The sequence below is a fragment of the Phodopus roborovskii genome, unplaced genomic scaffold (genome assembly GCF_943737965.1).
Source record: "Phodopus roborovskii unplaced genomic scaffold, PHOROB, whole genome shotgun sequence".
NCBI lineage: Eukaryota > Metazoa > Chordata > Mammalia > Rodentia > Cricetidae > Phodopus > Phodopus roborovskii.
The window spans coordinates 11868542-11890274 of NW_026126516.1; the positions used below are offsets into that span (position 1 = coordinate 11868542).

The 21733-nt window shown below is 47.8% G+C and overlaps 1 protein-coding gene across 1 annotated transcript in view; it reads left to right on the forward strand.

Moving 5' to 3' along the window:
- The window catches only part of Tdrd9 (tudor domain containing 9), an 84582-nt gene that overhangs the window by 59261 nt on the left and 3588 nt on the right, over nt 1-21733 (forward strand). Inside the window, exons 21-33 of the mRNA XM_051196671.1 lie at nt 2877-2993; nt 4279-4386; nt 5871-5971; nt 7285-7458; nt 8794-8905; nt 9995-10207; nt 11141-11230; nt 12346-12606; nt 16368-16523; nt 17852-17922; nt 19187-19296; nt 20026-20122; nt 21186-21324. Coding sequence (XP_051052628.1) covers nt 2877-2993; nt 4279-4386; nt 5871-5971; nt 7285-7458; nt 8794-8905; nt 9995-10207; nt 11141-11230; nt 12346-12606; nt 16368-16523; nt 17852-17922; nt 19187-19296; nt 20026-20122; nt 21186-21324 — 1749 coding nt within the window. The remainder of the gene's footprint in view (nt 1-2876; nt 2994-4278; nt 4387-5870; nt 5972-7284; nt 7459-8793; nt 8906-9994; nt 10208-11140; nt 11231-12345; nt 12607-16367; nt 16524-17851; nt 17923-19186; nt 19297-20025; nt 20123-21185; nt 21325-21733) is intronic.

Here is a 21733-nt window from a genome sequence, read left to right on the forward strand (position 1 = left end):
CTGTGATGGTTTTGAGGGGATCCACTTTGGTCAATGACTAAAATTCCCATTCCTTGTCCTGGGAATTTTACTTGGTAGGATATGATGTTTAGTCGGGCGTTGTCTCTCATATTGTGTGGTAACTCTGTTTAAATTCCTTTTATGTATTTTAGAAAGCTTCTAGAATAGGTGGTTTCCCTATCGTCTTCCATGTTAGTTACTCCTCCCCTTGTTCTGTCCCTCCTTTACCCTGTCCTCCCTGTCCCTTCTTACTTAATCATCCTAGTCTTCCCTTTATCTGCTTCTAACTAACACTGTATTCTACTTCCCTTTCCTTGGAAGATTGCCTCCTTCCCCTGGTCTTAATGAGCTGTGCACATCTGGATATTCTAGATGACACATCCATATCTAAAGCTTAAAAGTCCAGGGCTGGAGAGATGGCTCAGCGGCTCAGAACACTGGCTGTTCTTCCACAGGTCCTGAGTTCAATTCCCAGCAACCACACGGTGGCTCACAACCATCTATAGTGAGATCTGGTGCCCTCTTCTGGCCTGCAGACAGACATGTGAGCCAGAACCCTGTATCCATAATGAATAAATCTTTAAAAGTCTCCTCACTCTGGATGAATGTTTCTAGCTATGTTCATTTACCTAAAATTTTAATTGTTCTTAGCAGCTGAATAATATTCCATTGAATAATATTTCATTGTATAAATGTACCAGTTTCATTACCCATCAGTTGGATCCCCTGGAACTGGAGTTCCAGGTGGCTGTAAGTTTCTGTGTGTGCAAGAACTCACACACACACACTGGCTAGATGGAGATTTAGCTGAGGGTTTTGAATACATTACGCACACTATGTTAATATGTCTTACTGTCTCCTTTCAATTTATCATGCTATTTCCCCCTTTGTTATTTGGATGACTTTTGCTTTTAACAGTTTATTGAGGTAATTTTGTGGTGACATAATTTAAAGTTGTGTTTTTATAGGTATGTGTATATTTAAATAGACATTTTGTATGAGAAACTATTGAGAGGGAGCTTAGTTGGACTTTCTGTGGGCTGCCAGCTTCTGAATAATGACACAGAGGCTGTTTATTAATTTTAAAAGCTTAGCCTTACCTTAGTCCTGCTCCCAACTAGCTCTTAAAACTTAAATTAACCCATTTATATTAATCTGTATGACTCAGTACTTACACTCAGCTTCCTGCATATCTGGCTGGCGAGACCCCCACCTCTCAGATTCTTTCCCCAACTTCCTCTCTGTCCCTGGAAGTCCTGCCTATCCTCTCCTGCCTAGCTATTGGCTGTTCATCTCTCTATTAAACCAACCACGAGGCAATTAGGTAGATGAGGTAAAACAGAGATAGATCTTCACAGTGTCCAAGAAGATTATCTCACAACAGAGAACCTCATGTAGCTCAGGCTGGCCTCAGACTCACTGTGTAGCTCAGGCTGGCCTCAGACTGACTCACTGTGTAGTTGAGGCTGGGCCTTGAGCTCCTCCTGATCATCCTCCCAGATGTCCAGATATGGAAATGTACCACTATGCCTGGTTTGAACGGTTTGATTTTAACTTGATGCATAGTTATTTTTGTTTCATTTAGGGGGAACTCTGTAACATACCTTGTTTTTCTTTCTTTGAAAAAAGTTTTTGAGACAAGTTCTTACAGTATGAACCACACTAGCCTTGAACTGTGTGGTCAAGGTTGGTCTCCAACTTGAGATCCTCCAGCCTCATCTTTCTAAATCGGAGTTACAGGTATGTGTCACCTTGTCCAGTTACAAAATCAGAGTGTGTTCAGGGTGGAAGGTGAAATAGAATATTTGTGTAATCATGTAAAGATGTGTCGTATTTGTTTATGCTACTTTGAACTGTCAAGGTGTGTTGTTTTGTCTATATTGCATTTGAACTATTTAAAGATGGATTGCTGTTTCCGCCTTGCCTGATTGGACAATAGCTGGGCAGAGGAGGGGTAGGTGGGGCTGGTGGGCGGAGAGAAAAGGGGAGCTGCCCCAGCCCGCGGGGTCAGTTGACAGGGACCTTGTGGGACAGAGGGAGGAAGAGGGGACAAGAGACTGGAGAGATGGAGACAAGGCAGTACTCTGATCAAGTCTCACTTATTGAATATAAGTAGTTTAAGTAGTGGAGAAATGAGGGAATGGGCCACAGGGAGGATGTGAGGAGGCAGAATGGGCCACAGGGAGGATGTGAGGAGGCAGAATGTCCTTCCAAGCAGGATGCAGGGGTCTGCTATAAGTTGCTATAGGATAAGCCTGCAGCTGGGACTCTTTCAGGGCCGGCTGTATCATAAGTTTAACAGGAGAACAATCATAGTACGTTAGGATCTCAGAGAATAGTAGGAAAGATGGCTGTTAAGATGCTAACTTTGCTCTGGGAGCCAGCCAGTTGGGGGCCAGACAGACAGACAGCAAGATAGGCCATATGTAGGAGTCTCAGGGAAGCACATAGACTAACAGGAATGGGTTAATGTAAGAGAAAGAAAAGAAGAAAGAAAGAAAGAAAGAAAGAAAGAAAGAAAGAAAGAAACTTAGCTAGAAACAAGCCTAAGCCAAGGCCGAGAATTCATAATTGACAATAAGTGTCGGTGTTATGCTTTGAGGCCTGGTAGTCAAGAAAGCCTGCTACAGGTTGTGCCTGTGATTGTAGACTGAATCACATGCATGAGCTGAGGGTCTGGGGCACAGCTGTGTGGTCTGGGGCACAGCTGGCACCTTTGTCGCTGATCCTTACTAGTGCTGACCGAGACGACGCCCAGTAGCTGTGATGTGTGAGCCAGTGGAGATGCGCAAATGGCCCTCCCCTGTGTGTGTGTGTTCTTACTACTCTGAGCAGCATCGATGCTATGAGACAGCACACCTCAATGTGTACTTTAGGTGGCTGAATTATATGAAGAGTTGAAGAATAGAATCTCACAGTTCAACATGTTTGTGGATCCTCGCCATCCTGTCTTGGACCAAGAGCATCCGTACAAGCAACGCTTCATCCTGCAGGTGTGCGGGGCTTCCCCTCAGTGCCCCTCCCCCTCCCTCTTCCTTTCTGAGATAGGGTCTTACTGTGTAACCTTGGATGGCCAGGAGCTCACCCTTGTTTATGCCCTTCCTGGTAGTGTTAAGACCTCAACCTGCTTTTTCCCAGTGAGCTCCTGCTGTAACGATGCATCAGTAAGAGCCCTTTTGCTGTAAGATCCAGAGAATAAACGTGCCCGGCTGCTCTCTGTGGAGCAGCTCTCTTGGGTTGAGAAGACACCTCAACTTTAGATCATGAAGCAGATGAGTAGCTGTGGGGCAAAGGCTTCCAAGAACTTTCTGGAGATGTGTATGTTGCATGTGAACATTGCTTCTGTCTTCAGAGTGGGGTTGGCACTGCACTGCCTTAGTGCATTGTCCTCTGCTGTGAAGAGACACCCAGACCAAGGCACCTTACAGGAGAAAGGGTTTATTGAGAGCTTACAGTTGGGAGGGTGAGTCCGTGACCATCAGGGTTGGAAGCAGGAACCCTGTAGGCATGCTGCCTGAGCAGTGGCTGGGAGCCTCCATATGACCCACAAGCACGGGGCAGAGAGAACAACCTCAAAGCCCACCCACATCAACACACCTCCTCCAATGAGGCCACACCCCCTGGTCCTTCCCAAACTGTTCACCATTCAAACACGTGAGCCTGTGGAGGCCATGCTCACTCAAACACGTGAGCCTGTGGAGGTCATCCTTACCTTACTCAAACATGAGCCTGTGGAGGCCATGCTCACTCAAACACGTGAGCCTGTGGAGGCCATGCTCACTCAAACCACCACAGGAATCTGAAAAGGGTTTGAGGTGGTCACTGCAAACCAGGTATTGTGGGAATACTAGTTCTTTTGTGGATGTAAAATTACTATGTAGCCAGGGAGAGCCTTCTGTGGGTATGTTTCATGTATGCTGCATGCAGACAGATTCTTCCTGAAGAGTGCCCTTAGATGTGAACATTAGATGCCAGCTTGTGGTCAGCTGGAAAGTTGCAATTGAAGTTACGTCTACACGCCTGGGAGAATGCTTGGCGTGTTGGAGCTATTGTTGAGCGAGGGTAGAGAAAGGGCTTAGAGCACTCGTGTCGATGTCTGGGAAGCAGTCCGGCTATTGTGAAGAAAAGGTCAGGTAGGGTGCCTGGCATGGGGAGAGCAGGGTGTGTGGGAGACACAGCTGTTGTGTGCTGTGTTACAAGCGGTGCCAGTGCTCCAGAGTGAGGCGAGGGCATGGTGGGAACAGAACTGAACACATGCTTCTTTTCCTTCTTTTCCAGGTTGTACTGGCAGGTGCTTTTTATCCAAACTACTTCACTTTTGGACAGCCAGATGAGGAGATGGCAGTGCGGGAACTGGCTGGCAAAGACCCAAAGACAACAGTTGTGGTAGGTGACAGAGAAGAGTGTGAGTATTGTCCTGGGGTGCAGCCTGTGCAGGGCTGTGGTAGCCTAGTAAATGCTGTGCGGATGCTCGGCTTAGTTTCAAGATATGAGGGCCGTAAGAACACTCATTAATTAACAACAATGGTACACACATAGAATGTTACTGGTTGTTGGCAGCTTATTTTTGTGGCTTATGTAGCAGTGACCCCTGCCCTGATGCCCAACAGGACTACGTAGAGAATGTTAAGTTCAGATCTGAGGCCCCTCATAGTCTGCACTAGAAGGTATTGACCTAGGGATGTCATGTAACTAGCATGACCTGGGAGCATCTGATGATGAGCCATAAGCATTGAGTGCTGGGTTTGTAAAGGGTCATTTGTTCGCAGCAGTAGCATGTGACCACTGAAACACATACTTGGCTTGAATTAGGGTAGTGAAAAGCACTAGGTGAAATTAGCTTGTGGCTTACAGTGTGTGCTCAGTCGTTGCTTGTCTTAGTTCTTGGTTCTGTTACACTACTTTTACAACTGTGCACAACCTGTGGACAGAGCCACAGATTCTGGAACAGTCCAAGGGCAGGAGGGAAGGGTGTAAAGGCACAGATTATGTTTGGGGAAAGACTTCCACTTAAAAGGCCTGGCAGCTCGGACACCATGCTTTCTGCTGCTCCTCTCTGTGGAGAAAGCTCTTTGAGTAGCTGCTTCTGCAGTCCTCCTCCTCCTGGGTCCGTCCCTCAGCCGTGTCCAGTGCAGAGGCCCCACAGGACCCGACTTCAGACACGCTGCCAGTGCCAGCCAGTCATCTGACACACAAACTAAATCACAGCTAGTTCTGCTTTAGCATTTCTGTGAGAAGCTTTCAAAGTTTATTCTTCTCTGAGCGTCACATCGGCCCTTTAAAATGAAGGCTTTCCCATCATCCCAACCCTGAGATGTAGCAATGCGTGGGACTTGGACTGAGCTCTTACTTCCCGCTCTGCCTGCAGCTGATCATCAGGGACCGGCATGTCCACCTCAGTGGACCCAGAGCTTAGAACATGGGTGATGACGAAGCTTGCAGAGGGCAGAGTGCTGGGTAGGAGCCTGGCTCTGGAGGAAGGGAGGGAGCAGCCTCTGGTGAGGAGCAGGTCCACCTTCCTTCATTGTTTTCTGTCACTTTATCAGAAGTGTGATGTTTCAGGTAGCCATTAGTGTGCTTATTTTAAAGTAACAACATGAAAGCAAAAAGGAAAATCTTTTACTGCATTCAACTTTTAAACTGTTTCCACAAGGGAAAAAGCGAGCCTGTATTTTATGTACTTTTTAAATTAAAAGTTATGATTTACAGTCATGTGGTTGTTAGGTACAGTGAAAGGCCGAGTCTGGGAAATGTTTGTGTAGGCTGAGTTTGCAAATGAGAGCAGTGAGTAACTGCTTCTGCCCCTGGGTGTTAAGGTGTTGAGTAGTCCTTACTAATGGCTCTGACGTGTACTGTGTTCTGTCTTCCAGCTAAAGCACATTCCTCCCTATGGATTTCTTTACTACAAACAACTGCAGTCTCTCTTTAGACAGTGTGGCCAAGTCAAATCCATTGTATTTGATGGTGCTAAGTAAGTAGTCTGCTTCCGTAGTCGGCTGTGATCACAGAAGTGCTCCACTTTACAGGTGTATGCGGTCTCTTCTGAGGGCTGGATGTGTGCAGAGTGGGGCTCCTAGGAGGCTGCTGGCCTGGCTCTCACAGGGAACTTTAGTTTATCATGTGGTCAGTGGCATTACCATTCTTTGCAGCTGTCTGTCCCAAGGGAACTGTGCTGGTGGCCTGTGCTGTTGCAGGGAGGATTCTCTAACAAGATGTGGCATGGAGCATGCATGTCTGATTCTCCTTAGTGCCCATCCCATTCCCAGATCTCCATGGCAAATCACTGATCTAGTTCTTTGTAGCCATGGGGGACCCTCCAAGGGCAGAGTTTATCTGTACTTCTTTAACGCATTTATTTGTCATGAGTGACTTTGAAAGATGAAGAGGGCAGAAACTCAGTTAATTTGGCCCTATTTTATTAGTAGGTCAGTAACAAATGTTTAGTTAAAACAATCACCAAGAGCTTTGGTTTCCAAGAGGAAATGCTTATGTACATAAGATTACTGTGGGGTGTGTGTGTGTGTGTGTCTGTGTGTGTGGGTGTGTGTTTTAGAGTACAGTTTTAAATTGATTAGAAAAAAGGCTTGTTCGTTTGTTTGTTTGTTTCTCTTTTCTGAGAGCTGAGGCTGACCGACCCCAGAGCCTTGTGCGTTCCTCGTACTTTTGGTCTTTAGTCATAATGGAAATGTTACACCAGTATTTCAGGGGAAAGCGAGCATGTTCTTTTTGGTTATGCCAGGACCAGTTAGAGACATGAAACAGCAATCACAGAGGAATAGCTGTGTCTGCCCCTCCTCAACATAGCAGCCCGCTCTCTGCAGAAGCTGGGATGTGCAGGCTCCGGCGGCAGCTGGGGAGTGAGTGGCAAGGAAGGGCTGGGATGTTACTTACTAACACAGCAGTTATTTCAAATGGTCTTGTCAAACTTACATTCATGTGGCATTCTGCATCCATGTTTCTTAAAGCAGGAAGCTGCTCATGTGCTGGAGTTGTAAACACTAAGATTCCATGGCTGAAACTTCACATGAGCTATGTTCGTTCTGCATTGTGCTGTACAAGGATGAGACCTGGCTTCAGGGACTGATCATTATGACTCATTTCCCTCAGCAAATAACCTGTCTTTAAACCAACTGATATTTCTATTGGTTCCTTACAATGAGGAGTTATTGGCATTTTGAGGAGTATTCAGTGAGAATTTCTCCCTTACCCTGAGAGAAGTTAGTACATGATTCTTCTTTACTTAGATGTCTGATAAATCTGTTCTGATTCGCATTTATGGAGCAGAGCCTTTGTGGAGTTTTCACGGAATCCCACGGAGAGATTTAAGACCCTGCCTGCTGTGAGCCTGGCCGTGAAGATGTCCCAGTTAAAGGTGCCCCTTGAGCTCAGTGTTCATGCTGCAGAGGAGATCGAAGGGAAGGTACAAGGCGGGTCGGTGTCCAAACTCAGGAACACAAGGTACTTCCAGAGCGGGCACTTGCACCTGGTTTCAAATTTGTCCCCACACGACTGTTGGACTGGGTTTCACTGTGTTGTTACACTTCCTCTGTGTAGTCTTTGTAATTCTAGAATGGAGGAGCTTGAATGCTCTGGAGCAGTTGGTGCGGGAGAGATGGCACCTTCATCTAGCTGCTCTAGGCCCACGAGTGTGGGGTTTGGGTTTCTGCTAGCTTGGCCTGTGTGGTTTTGTGCTTGTTGGTGTCATTGTGGAGGACAGAGGGTGGTAAGCTGCTGTTTGAGACAAGGCCACTCCCTGAAGTTGAAGCTCATCCATTTGGCTGGGCTGGCCTAAAACTTCTGTAGCTGAGGATGATCTTGAACTACTTCCACTTTAGACAAACAAACAAACACATTCATGCCTTTTTGTTTGTATGGGTTTTTTTTTTTTTTTTTTTTTTCTCAAGACAGTTTCTCTGGGTAACCCTGGCTGTCCTTCACCTCGCTCTGTAAACCAGGTGGCCTCAAACTCAGACATTTGCCGGCCTCTGCCTCCCAAGTGCTGGGATCAAAGGCATGCACCACCAGCACCTGGCCCACCTATTGTTTTTAATTTTGCATAATTATGTGTCTGTGTGTGGGTGCCTGTGGAGACTAGAGGCCTAGGTCCTCCTGGAGCCGGACTTCTAGGCAGTGGTGAGCTGCCTGGTGTGGGTGCTGGGAAGTGGACTACAACCCTTTGGAAGAGCGGAAGACCCACTTAACCACCAAGCCACCATCCCCCCACCCCAGCCCCGGCCCCTTCTTCCATCTGTGTGTTCCGGGTCACAGCACGCAAGCACACTACCAACTGAGTTACACCCCGGCCCCTTCATTTCTAGGTAGTTTTTGAAGTGAAAAAGTAAAAATGATTGCAGGCCCTAGATTTAGAATTTGTATCCTTGAAAGTAGCTATTCTTGTAGAATGTATCCCTGGAGGGGAGTGGGTAATATTAGGGTATGCACTGCTTCCAGGACAACCCAGGAAGCAGCCCAAATTCCCTTTTGAAGTGAGGTCATGTCAGTTTTCCATTCTGTGACAAATACATGAGATGATCAACTTGCAAGAGGAAAAGTTATTTTGGCGCATGGCTTTGGAAGTTTTAGTCTATGGTTGGTTATGTTAATGGGCCTGGACCCTACCTCTCAGAGGTCCTACCTGCCAGGAGCCCCCACCCCCACCCCCAGGCAGAGCCTGGGGACGAAGAGCCAGACTGTAGCACTGCAAGTATTAGAGTAGGTCAAGTGGAATCTCACATGTGAGAGGTTTTACAGCACTTAATTTTATTTTCTGTTTTTCAAACTCATGTTACCCAGAGTGAACGTGGACTTCCAGAAGCAGACTGTGGATCCCATGCAAGTGTCATTCAACACCTTGGACAGACCCCGGACAGTTGCAGACCTCCTCCTGACAATTGATGTCACTGAGGTGAGAGTGAGCCCTTCCCACTCCCACATCTGTACAAACTGTCACGAAACAGGTCACACGTGTGCGCCTGTGCACTGACAGCTGTGAATGACTGCCCGTGAAGTTAGGATGTGGACAGAATGGAAAGCAGGAATTTGTTTTTGAATCAAAGTTAATTTTTAGAATGTCAGAGTGTTTAAAATGCGAAAGTAGCCAGATGTGGTGGCACACACCTTTAATCCCAGTGCTCAGGAGGCAGAGGCAGGCTGGGTTGCTGTGGATTTGAGGTTAGCCTGATCTTCACAGAGAATTCTAAGCAAGCCAGAGCTACACACTGAGATCCTCTCTCAACAACCAACGATGACAGCAGCAACAAACAATGGACCCTAAACATTTGACAAGATGAAACCTAAAAAAGTAGCTGGTGTGACACATGCTGAATTATGTTTGCATCAACAAAGCTAGCGTTGAAAGTACTGTGTGGGTCCGGATTTCATCTCTTTAAAATAAAATGCCTTGTATGGAGCTAGGGATGACGGTCAGTAGTGGAGCTCCTTCTAGGACCTATGAGGTCCTGGGTTCAAACCCCTGCACAAACATGAGTGAGTATGTAACTTCCCAGTGAATCGGCAGCTGCGCTTCTTTGGGGAATCTCTGTAGAAGTCTGGAACCCAGGCAGGTGGGAAGTGGTGACTGCCAGCCGTGGGGAGGCTGCTCCCTGGCTTTAATGAGTGTCGCCTTCTCTGCTAGACCTCACATCTGTTCTTTTTCGTGGATTCAGCAGCTCAGGGGCACCAGAGGCCCCGTGGTATTGACTTCTCTGGGCTACATCCAGACCTCTCAAAGCCTTCAGGACTTGGACCTGCTGAGTCCACCTCCGAGGTCACTTGGGCTACATGTAGTGTTGTTGACAGGAAGCCGCTCCGTTCCTTCATCGAGGCCATTAGAAACCTATGGTGCGCGCGCATGCGCACACACACACACACACACACACACACACACACAGAGAGAGAAAGAGAGAGAGAGAGAGAGAGAGAGAGAGAGAGAGAAGCCTGTTTGAGGGGCGGAGTGGACATCCGTAGTCTTCATTTCTGTGCTCTTCCCTTTCAGGTGGTGGAAGTAGGCCACTTCTGGGGGTACAGGATTGACGAAAGGAACGCAGAGCTTCTGAAAAACCTGACTGCTGAGATAAACCGGCTGGAACTGGTCCCTCTGCCTGTCCACCCACATCCAGACTTGGTCTGCCTGGCACCTTTTACTGACTATAACAAGGAAAGCTACTTTAGAGCGCAAATCCTTTATGTTTCTGGAAATTCTGCTGAGGTATGTTTTTATGTTTAACAGATCACTGAAGAAGAAAGGAAATAAGCATAGAAATTGATAGAAAATCTTGGGACTAGAGCAATGGCTCAGTGGTTAAGAGCACTGACTGTTGTGATAATAATAATAAAAAAAACATCATAAGACAGAAAGATCCCATGTGATAGAGTTCAAATGGAGGGTTTTTTATTAGGGGAAAGGGATCATAAAAGGGGGAAAGCGGGGGGGGGGGGAGGGGGAGAGGAGATGAGTCTCCAGAGACATGAGCAGCAGGAGAGGAAAGAGAGGCAGAGAGAGAGCAAGAGCAGAGAGAAGGAAAGAGAGAAGGATGGGAGGCGGGCAGGGCCCTTTTAAAAGAGAACACAGTGAATGTGCACAGCTGCTGCTCTTAGTGGCTGTAGCTGAGAACCCCAAGGACAGGCCAATACAGATGCCTGAGTACTAATACTGGCTGCTCTTTGAAAAGACCTCAGTTAGTTTGCAGCACACATGGAGGCTGACAGCCACCTGTAACTCCAAACCTCTCTGCCGCCATGGGCACTGCATGCATGGGACACACACACATAGAAAAAGTAGAAAGTCTTACATTTGTTAAAGGTAGGAATGCAATATAAAGTGATTAACAGCCAGATGTGGTGGGACACACCTTTGATCCCAGCACTTAGGAGGCAGAGGCAGGCCTCTGTGAATTCAAGGCCAGCCTGACCTACATAGTGGGTTCCAAAACAGCCAAGGCTACATACATAGATACCCTATCTTAAAAAACAAAAAGAAATAAAGAAATGCAGAGTGGTTGCTGTTAGAATGGGAATGGAAAGCATTCCCTTTGTGTGTAGACTTGGTCTGTGCATAGACTGAGTGCCGTCTGTGTGTGCAGTCAGAGGAGGCCGCTGCACCCACTGTTAGAGTCAGAGCATTTGTTTTCTTCTCTTGCAGGTGTTCTTTGTAGACTACGGGAATAGGTCTCATGTAGACCTCGATCTGCTAAGGGAGATCCCCTGTCAGTTGCTGGAGCTTCCATTTCAGGTAAGGTAGAGAAGATTCCGTGGAATGAGTGTCAGATGCCAGAAGGACTGGCTGGAGGTCACCTGGGCCTTCACAGCTTAAGTCCTTAACAGAGAAGGACTGGGTTACACTCTTAAAAATCATATGGTCATAGTATTGCTGCCGTTGTTGGTCCTGGACGAAACCAGAATGTATGGAGGCTGTGGGTTTGAGCAAGAGAAAACTTAGTTCAGTGGTGTCATCTTAGTCATTGTTCTGTTGCTGTGAGACCATGGCCAAGGCCACTCATAAAAGAAAGTATTTAACTGGGGGCCGGCGTACAGTTTCAGAGGCTTAGTCTGTTATCATCACGGCAGGTAGGGAGCATGGTGGTAGGCAGACCGTGGTGCTGACATAGTAGCTCTCAGCTGTCCCCTGACCTTCAAGCAGAGAGAGAGGCCTGGTGTGGGCTCTTGCTTCCTCCAACAAGGCCACACGAGATTAGAAATACTTTTTTAAGTTTATTTACTTATTTTTATTTTAGGTATTTTGACGTAGGTGTCAGGTCCCCGGGACTGGAATTGCAAACAATTGTGAGCCACCATGTGGTGCTGGGAATTGAACCCCAGGTCCTCTGGAAGATCAATCAGTGCTCTTAACCACTGAGCCTTCTCTCCAGTCCTGATTAGAAGTATTTCTAATCCTTTCAAAAAGTGCTCCTCCCTGATGACAAAGCTTTCAAGTGTACGAGCCTGTGGGGGGCGTTGTTACTCCAACCACTGCAGATGCCTTCTGACACTGTTTGCTCAGGCTCTGTTGCCGCTGGATGTAGCTTGGGGACAAGTCTCACATGCCGGGGATAAAAATGAAGCCACTCTGCTGTGCTGACTCAAGCCTTTAATCCTAGCACTCTGATCTCTGTGAGCTCAGGATGCCCTGGTCTACATAGTGATTCTAAGCCAGCCATAGTGAGACTCTCTCCAAAGTAAATAAGTAAATTAATTAATTAATTAAAAATAAGCAAGGGAAGCCATCACTATCCGTTGTTTTCAGGACTTTTCTTGGAATGCTGATTCACAAAGTCACCTTGCAGTAGAATTGAGTGTGGCTGTTTCATTCATTATGAAAATGAGTGTGCTCTTCTCTCTGTCCCATAGGCTTTGGAATTCAAAATCTGCAAAATGCGACCGTCAGCGAAGTCTCTCATCTGTGGAGAGCACTGGAGTGGCGGGGCCAATGGGCGCTTTGCCTCTCTGGTGAGCGGCTGCCCACTCCTGGTGAAGGTGTTCTCAGTCGTGCACAGTGTCCTGCACGTGGATGTGTACCAGTACTCGGGTGTCCAGGATGCCGTCAACATCAGAGATGTGCTCATCAGGGAGGGCCACGCTGAGCTAGCAGAGGAGTCCTACGAGTCAAAAGTATGAGCGTGTGTGTGTGTGCTGGGCAGGCTGGGCAGGTGGGCAGGCTGGGCAGGCGGGCAGGCTGGGCAGGTGGGCAGGCAGTCAGGTGGGCAGGCAGGCAGGTGGGCAGGGTGGGCAGGTGGGCAGGCTGGGCAGGTGGGCAGGCGGGCAGGTGGGCAGGCTGGGCAGGTGGGCAGGCTGGGCAGGCTGGGCAGGTGGGCAGGCTGGGCAGGTGGGCAGGCTGGGCAGGTGGGCAGGCAGTCAGGTGGGCAGGCAGGCAGGTGGGCAGGGTGGGCAGGTGGGCAGGCTGGGCAGGTGGGCAGGCGGGCAGGTGGGCAGGCTGGGCAGGTGGGCAGGCGGGCAGGTGGGCAGGCTGGGCAGGTGGGCAGGCGGGCAGGCGGGCAGGCTGGGAGTACACTTTCCTTCCTCTCTGCTAGTGTTGAGGATTAGATGATGCTGGCGGTGTTCATTGTCTGGGCTTTGGAATCATCTAAACCAGGGTTCTCAGCCTTCCAAACTGTGACCCTTGAGTACAGTTCATCATGTGCTGACTCTCAACCATAAAATGATTTTTGTTATGACTTGATAGCTGTAATTTTGCCACTGTTGTAGATTATAATGCAAATATCTGATATGGGACCCCAAAGAGGTCAAGATCCACAGGCTGAGAACCATGATCGTAAATGCCTTCATGTCTTGGTGGACGCGTGCTATTCTTGGCAGCTTCAAAATCAAGTATTTTCTTTTAGAAGTGAAAATTAATTTGAAAATACTCTATATTTTATTTTTTAAATGGACTCAAAAAATTATTTCCATAATGTAAGTAGTTAGTATACATGTCATGAATATTAAGCATTTCAAATTTTTAATGTCTTTTAAAGCTTTTTATTTACAAATTTTTAAAAATTAAAATATAATATCATTTCCCTCCTTCTTCCAATTCCTCCCTTCCCCCTCATTCCCTTCAAATTCATGGCCTCTATTTCTTTGTTATTGTTACATATGCAAATGATTTGTAAATATGCAAATACAACCTGCTGAGTACTTAGTGTTGCTTGTATGTGTGTCCTCAGGGCTGACCACTTCGTATTAGATAACCATTTAGGGGCTCATCCCCATGGAAGACTTAATTTCCCCCCTCAAGAGCATGGCTTTCCTATGGCTCTTCATTCAGAGGCGGGACCCTGAGAGGGGCCCTCTTTCCACGAGAGCGAGTCTCCGGTCTTCAGGCTGCTCAGGCAGCCATGTTGTTGAGGCTTCATGGTGTAGCTTCCCTCTCATTTCTAGAAGTAGCAACCTTGAAGCAAATTTCCTGGTCCTCTGGCTCTTAGAATCTTTCACCCTATCTCCCACAAAGCCCCCCCCCCCCAGCCTTGGGTGTAGTTCTGTGTCATAGAGGCATCCCCTCGGGGCTGGTGGGTGCTTTTTTGCATTTGATCACTTGTGATTTTCTACAATGACCTCTGTCTGTTGTGAAAGGTGCTTTGAAAATGAGGAGTGAACGCCACAATTACCCTAGGCATAAGTATTTAGGACAGGGGATATACTGGTTTGATAAATTCCTGTGACTTGGGTCTGCAAACCTGACTGGGCTGGGAGGGGCATGAGAAGACAGACACACAGACATTTGTCCAGAACAGTTGCAGTCAGGTGGGCTGTGCACACTGGTGGAGTAGCACCAACTGCCACAGCACCGACCAGGAAACTCAGCAGAGGGGTTAGGAGTCTGGGGAGGAGGTCTGTAGGTGAGAGGTCTCAGGCTGCAGATATACCGGGAGGAGGCAGTGAAGTTGTTAGTTTTTACATGCACTGGTCAATCATTTGTTTACACTAGTTCTTAAACGCAGCATTTGGACTCAGGGCAGAAGGCAGCACCGCCCATTTTCAGTGGTCTCAGGCCACGCCCGTGTCAACAGCACACATTCCCTCAGGGCTGGGGCTGCTCTTTAGACATTCACTCCCAGCAGTGGCAGCAGGAAGTCCCTTCTCCAAGATGTGGACCTCACTAGCCACAGGAAGGTGTCCAGTGCCAGGCATAAGTTCCTTCCTGTTGAGTGGACCTTAAGATTAATTAACTACTGATTACCCATTACCTCTAAGATTCCATGATCTCTGTGTGTTTGTTATTGGTGTATAAAAAAACTATTGAATTGTGCTGGTTGATTCTGTATCCTGCCACGTTGTTGAATTTGTTAAACATTTCTAGAAGTTTTTTGGCAGAATTTTTAGGATCTCTAACATATAGTATTATGTGATCTGTCAATAGGGATACCTATTTATTTCTGCCAGAGTCTTATCATACAGCCCTGGTGAGCCTGGAACTCACTATGGAGATCAGGGCCAGGCTGACCTGAACCTCAAAAAGATGTGCCTGCCTCTGCCTCCTCAGTTCTGGGGCTACAAGCATGCCCAATTATTATTTTTATTAATGTATATTTGTGCGTGCCTTAGCATGGACTACAGGTGTTCATAGAGTTCAGGAAAGGTTCCATATCCCCTTGAAGTTGGAGCTACAGGCAGTTGGTGAAACTATGTAGTTATTGGGCAAAGAACTCAGGACGTCTACAAGAGCAGTACCCGCGTTTGACCATGAACCATCTCTCTAGACTGTTACGAGTAAGGTTTTTCCCTGCCAATCTGGTCCCGCCAGTCCCACTGCCGAGCCAGCCCCAATTATCACACTGAGGCTCTGTATTAGATATAACGCTGTTGGCCAGTTACTTGTTTCTTATTGGCTAGCTCTGTCTTAAGTATTAACCCATTTCTACTAATCTAAGTATTTCCACATGGTCTCATCTTACTGGAGAGCGGGCTGGTGTTCTGCTCTCCCCAGTCTCCCAATGCTGACTCCTCCCTACTACTTCCTCTTTCCTCCTTGTCTCCTAGTCCCTCCTATCTTCCTTTCCTATTGGCCAACAGTGCTTTATTCATTAAACAGTATGAGAAACATATTTACAGAATGACATCTCCCATCACTAGACCCTGTCTCAGCTTCTTGAGATTGGAAGTCTTGAATTTATATTCATGTGTTAATGCAGAAGAGCGTGTGTGCGCTTACTCGGTGTCGGGTACTGTAATGCGTCTAAGAGGCAGAGTTCCCTGTTTCTGCAAATCAGCATAGGTGATCTGTGAACAGAACACACAGTAAGAATCCATAAACTGGGTCTGTGAAACAGGCGCTGAATCCCAGCTCTCAAGAGGTGGAGACAGAAGGATCGGAGTTCAAGGCCACCCTCAGCTACAGAGTCAGGTTTGAGGCCAGCCTGGGCTGTAGGAGACCATGGTGTTTTTCTGGTATTTTTCTAATAAACATTAACAGACCTTCTGTTGTTTGTAAGCCAGTGTATGCAACAAATAAATCACTGTATGTGCCTGGTGTCCACAGAGCCCCTGGGACTGGAGTGGCAGGTGTCTGTGAGCCACTGTGAGGATGCTGGGATTGAGCTCAGGTCCTCTGGAAGGACAGCTGGTAGATACTCGTGAGCTATCTCTCTAGCCCACAAATAAATGATTTTTATAAAGTAGCTGTTTTTAATGTGTATTAGTTCTTTTCTGAAAAATGGTTGTTCCTTTAAAATCCCGTTATGTTGGAAATGTTAAAAATCTTTATTTTTGTTTGAATTTTAAAATGAACTTGATAAAATTATTTCCCTTTGTATTCATGACATTCAAATTGGAATAAGATAATATATATACACGTGTGTATGTATATATGTGAAATTCATGCTTTCGCTTCAATTTTTGCCTTTAATAAGATAAACATTTCTTGTTTTGTTCAGCAAAGCTATGAAGTCCTCAAGGGTTTCTTTGCGAAGTCGGTGGAAAGCATGCCGGATGCTTCTGTGTCCTCTGCCATGAAGGACGACGAGAAGCATCTCATCCGGATTCTTTTGGAGAGCTTTGCTTCCAATCGGCTGGGTGCTCCAAACTGCAAGGTGATTTGTGGGACCTATAGAAAATAATGCTCATGAAGCTTATTCATCCTGTGTTATTTGCCAAGGGTTGCCACTATAGCCATGATGGGTTCTCCTTCTTCCTGCTGTGTGTTTCTTTATGTTCATTTCTAATTACATACTTTTGGTCTCTGTGTGGGGCCATGCATTGCCGTGATGTACCGGTGGAAGTCAGAAGACAGCGTGTGGGAGTTGGTTTTTCCTTTCCACCATGTGGGGTGTGGGGATTAAAGTCAGGTCCTTAGGCTTGGCAGCAAGCGTCTGCCCACTGGACATCTCCCAGCCTTTTACTCTTAGAGACAGGGCTCATTAATATCTATCCCAGGCTGCCATGCACTGATGGTCACGTGGCCTCAGTGTGGGAGTGCTGACTCATCCTTGTTTGTTTGTTTGTTTGTTTACCTTGATCGTTGTCACTGTTGTTTGTGTGTGAGTCAGTCCTCTCTTCCATGTGGTCCTGGGACTCAAGCTCAGGGCCTTGGCAGCCAATCCTACCTCCTTCCCTGGTCATCCACAGTGGAGCCTGTATTCCTAAGGAGAAAGACCCTCGCCTGCCCTCTGCCCCCCTCTGCCCCCCTCTGTCCCTCCTCTGCCCTCCTCTGCCCCCCTCTGCCCCCCTGCCCCCCTCTGCCCCCCTCTGCCCCCCCTGCCCTCCTCTGCCCCCCTGCCCTCCTCTGCCCCCCTGCCCCCCCTGCCCCCCTCTGCCCCCCTCTGCCCCCCCTGCCCTCCTCTGCCCCCCTGCCCTCCTCTGCCCCCCTGCCCCCCTCTGCCCCCCTGCCCCCCTGCCCCCCGCTGCTCCCCTGCTCCCCCTACCCCTCCTCTGCCCCCCTGCCCTCCTCTGCCCCCCCTACCCCTCCTCTGCCCCCCTGCCCCCCTCTGCCCCCCTGCCCCCCTGCCCCCCGCTGCTCCCCTGCTCCCCCTACCCCTCCTCTGCCCCCCTGCCCCCTGCCCCCCTCTGCCCCCTCTGTCCCCTCTGCCCCCCTCTGCCCCTCCTCTTACTCCCCTTTTCTATTTAGTCTCTTTGTGGCACTGCGGATCAAGTCCAGGACTTTACCCGTGTTAGTCGAGTAGTCTACCTCTGAACCTGTTTCCCCAGTGCAAAATGACTTTTTTCTTCTTCCTTTTGAGATAGTCTTTGCTCAAGTGGGCCTTGAACTTACAAGCCTCCTGCCTCTGCTTTTCTGAGTGCTGAGGTGCTAGGTTTGTGCCGCCAGACACTAATATTGTTAAGTGTGAACCAACTTTGGGACTGCCACCATTGATATTAAGTGGCATATTGTGTATTGCTAACATCTATTTTATTTATTCAGGCTGTTCTCCATGGGCCTTTTAACCCTTATGAGCTGAAGTGTCACAGCCTCACCAGAGTATCCAAATTCAGGTACGACTAAATTAATTTTTCTATGACATATATTTCATTTTTTAGTCTGTAGACCTCATCAGAAACTAGCATCTTTGTATATAAGTTGCAAGAATATTTAGCCCATCCCTGAAGTCCTTGCTCTGTCAGATCTGAGGCATTCCTTCCTGCGGTGAAAACAGTTCTGAGTTTCTTCTGCTCTGGTTATAGCTGTCACTCATCGGGGGGTGAGTTCTGTCTGTGCAGAGACTGCTAAGTGACCTGTTTTCTGGAAGAAGCAGTTTTGATCTGGGAAACAGTGGTGAACACAATGCAGGTGTCATCTTCAGTAATAGCATAGGTTGAATGGTGACAGAAAACTAGTGACCGTGTACAGGGTAACCGGGGTCTTGACAGGAACCTGGGACACATAGAAGTGTCTAGGGGTCCTGGCTACACTTTAAAGGCCATATTTGAGGTTTTCCAGAGCCTTCTGAATTCCAAAGGCCACAGGTATTTGCTATGGTGTGGTGAAGGGGGACAGAGGGTGAGGGTTGAAGTGTAGTTCTAGAGACAGTGCATAGGCCCCAATTTGAGAGTTTGTATTTGTGAGAACTTGAAGCACAGCTGGAGAATTTTGTGGAGGGAGAAGGGGCTGCAGACTTGGTGACAGATGGGCAAGTTTTATAAGTCTGATTTCAGAGGTGTACAGACAGAGCTGAAAGGCTTTAACGCTGGCAATTTGTAAGGACCATTCTGGGCAAACAGCAGCTCTGAGCTCCTCTGGGGACTGGCAGTAGTCGTTCTGTTAGCCCTGCGGGTGCTCGGGGCCTGTCTCCAGGAGGGAAGTCTGTGATGAACACACTGAATTCTTGGTAAGAGTAGGCCTGTGAGGCTGCTTCCCAGTGCAACCTGAAGCTGGAGGAGAGGCGTGGACACCTTCATGAGCTCTGTCAGAGTGATGACAGACAGAAGCTTGGCGATGCCTCGGTGGAGCCGCTGTGCATCTCTGCTCAGAGAAAGTGGGGTGGTGGCACAAACGGATGGGCCACACTGCCCACTCAGCCAGAAGCCAGGCAGTAGCTTCAAGGGCTCTGGGGCCTGATAGAACAAGCATAGAGAAGCGAGTTGGAGAGCTCTGGTATGGGTGGTGCCAAAAGGTGGGGAAAGGAAGGCCGAGATCTGGCGCAAGAGGGGCTGTGTGTGGGTCGTGGCATTTGCCATCTCTCTGAGGCTCGCTTACAGGCTGGCATGCTCCGTCACCTAGCTACTGGGGCAACAGCTGGGCTCTGCTGCTTCTTCCCAGATGTGTGTGGATTGAAAAGGAGAGCATCAACTCTGTCGTCATCAGTGACAGCCCTGCCGACCTGCACCAGAGGATGCTGGTTGCGGCGTCACTCTCTGTTAATGAGACTGGTAACGAGATGAATTCTGCTATCTGTGTACTTTCTCCTTTCCCTTGACTTTGATACTCGGAGCAGCTTAACTTGTAATTAGTGGGTGAATTTAGGCTTATGTATTACACTGTTCAGCTGTTTTCTTCTTTAAGAAAAATACTTATTTTGTTTGCATGTGTCTGAGTGTGTGTATGTGAACCACGTATACAGGAGCCCATGGAAGTCAGAAGGAGTATCTGATCTCCAGAACTGGAGTTATGGTTGTGAGCCATCTTGTAGGTGCTGGGAAGCAAATCTGGGTTGTCCTCTGCCAGAGCAGTAAGCACTCTTAACCACCGAGCCATATCTCCAACCTTCAGTAAGCTATTTTCTGAGTGCAATGGCAAATGCAAATTTAAGAAATGTTTTGTATAAGGATGTGGGAATTAAATGATTCTTGTTCCTCCATGCTTGTCCACAAAGCTCTTGGCTGTAGGAAACCCTGATGAGACAGCCTAACAAGAGAATAAGGAAAACAGTAATTAGATGAGTTGCTCTCTTCAGGGATAAATGCCTAAGCAAGTCCAGGAGTCTATCTGTAGGATGTGTGAGAGCCAAAGGCAGGGCATATCTTCCTTGAAGGGGGGACCCAAGTGGCCAGACTCAGCCGAAGAGTAGGCAGCTCATCAGGAGGGGCTAGCAGGGGCTCTCCCGTCACACCTCACGGCGTGTGATGTGGGTCTGATGCTGGTTGTCTCCTGTGTGGCAGGGTCTACCATGCTCCTGAGGGAGACCTCCCTGATGCCCCACATCTCAGGCCTCCCAGCACTCCTCAGCATGCTGTTTGCGCCAGTGATGGAGTTAAGGTGGGTGTGGGTCTCCACTTTGTGCACCAGTGATGGAGTTAAGGTGGGTGTGGGTCTCCACTTTGTGCACCAGTGATGGAGTTAAGGTAGGGGTGGGTCTCCACTTTGTCTGTGTACCAGCTTTTGCACGGTCAGAATCGAGGCGGGAAAGGAAATAGGAGCATCCTCAGGGAAGCTGGTTTGTAGCCCAGCTTGTATTGGTGCCGTTTTTTCTGTGTGTGTGTGTATGTGTGTATGTGTGTGTGGTTGTGTGTGCGTGCGTGTGTGAGTGCGTGCATGTGTTGTGTGTGTGTGTGTGTGTGCGCGCGCGCGCGCGCCCCAGGTGCACTTGGAGGTCAGTGAAGCGTTGGCAGGGATGGGCCTCCTCCACCATGTGGGTCCCTGGGAGTGAACTTGGGGTGTTAGGTTAGCAGTAGTTGCCTTTATTGAGTCACCTGCTAGACCTAAGAGACATTTTTCAGACTGTTTTTACAAAGCAAATAACCCAAAACCCAATGTATAAGTCTTAATTCTAGTTTTCAGCCCTCAAGTTTGTTTACACGCAGGATTCCCTCTTACATTTATTAGGCTGATAAAGGAGATTTCTCATGATTTCGTCTACTTCAGAGATAATTAAAAACCCAGCATTAAGGGCTGGAGAGATGGCTTAGTGGTTAACAGCACTGACTGTTCCAGAGATCTTCAGTTTTATTCTGAGCAACTGCATGGCAGCTCACAAGCAGCTGTGACTCTAGCACCCTCTTCTGGCTTCTGAGGGCATCAGACATGCATGTGATATACATACATACATACATACACACACACACACACATATTCAGGCAAAACACCCATACATATAACATAAAATTTTAAAAATGTGTATAGGAAACCTGACATTGTGTTAATATAGATATTCGCCTTAGCATCCTTATAGTGAGAGTTAGTCTGTATTTCTGTGTAAAGACTGAGGAATCCCTTAGTTTAGTTACGGTACTGTGCTAGAAAACCGCCAGGTGGCTTTGTTAGTCACACATGTATCTAACCTTGAAGCAGTGGCTCAGCCTAACTCCTCAATGCCTTTCAGGGTTGGCCGTGATGGGAAATGCTATACTGGGGTTCTTTGTGGCTTGGGATGGAATTCAACCACAGAGGCTGCTATCCTGCCCGAGCATGACATCGAGCTGGCCTTTGACGTGCGCTTCACCGTGGAGGACATCGTTGAGGTCAGTGGGCAAATTCATGGAGATTCTCTCCTACTTGTTTATCAAAAGAAAAACCAGGAAAAAACCAAACGTTTTTATTTTTACCATACTCAAAAAAGACAGCTGAAAGATGTGGAAATGTGTGTCCAGAGAGAGCCTGTGTGTGAGTGTGGGTAGCTTCGTTCCTAACTGCTGCTGTTAATGCCGGCTTTTGACAGGGGAGCGTATCAGCAAGCTGGGGTAATACAACAGAACAGTGTTTGGCAGTAGAAAGGAGTGAGTGATTCATACAAGAGTGTAAAGTCTTACTAGCACTTACTACATGACTTGGGGTGTGTCCGTGTGGACAGGAAGCAGACAAGTGGTTGCCATGAGACAGGGAAGTGAAGCAATGCACTGGTGGCATCCTGGAACTTGTAGTTGGGAGAGA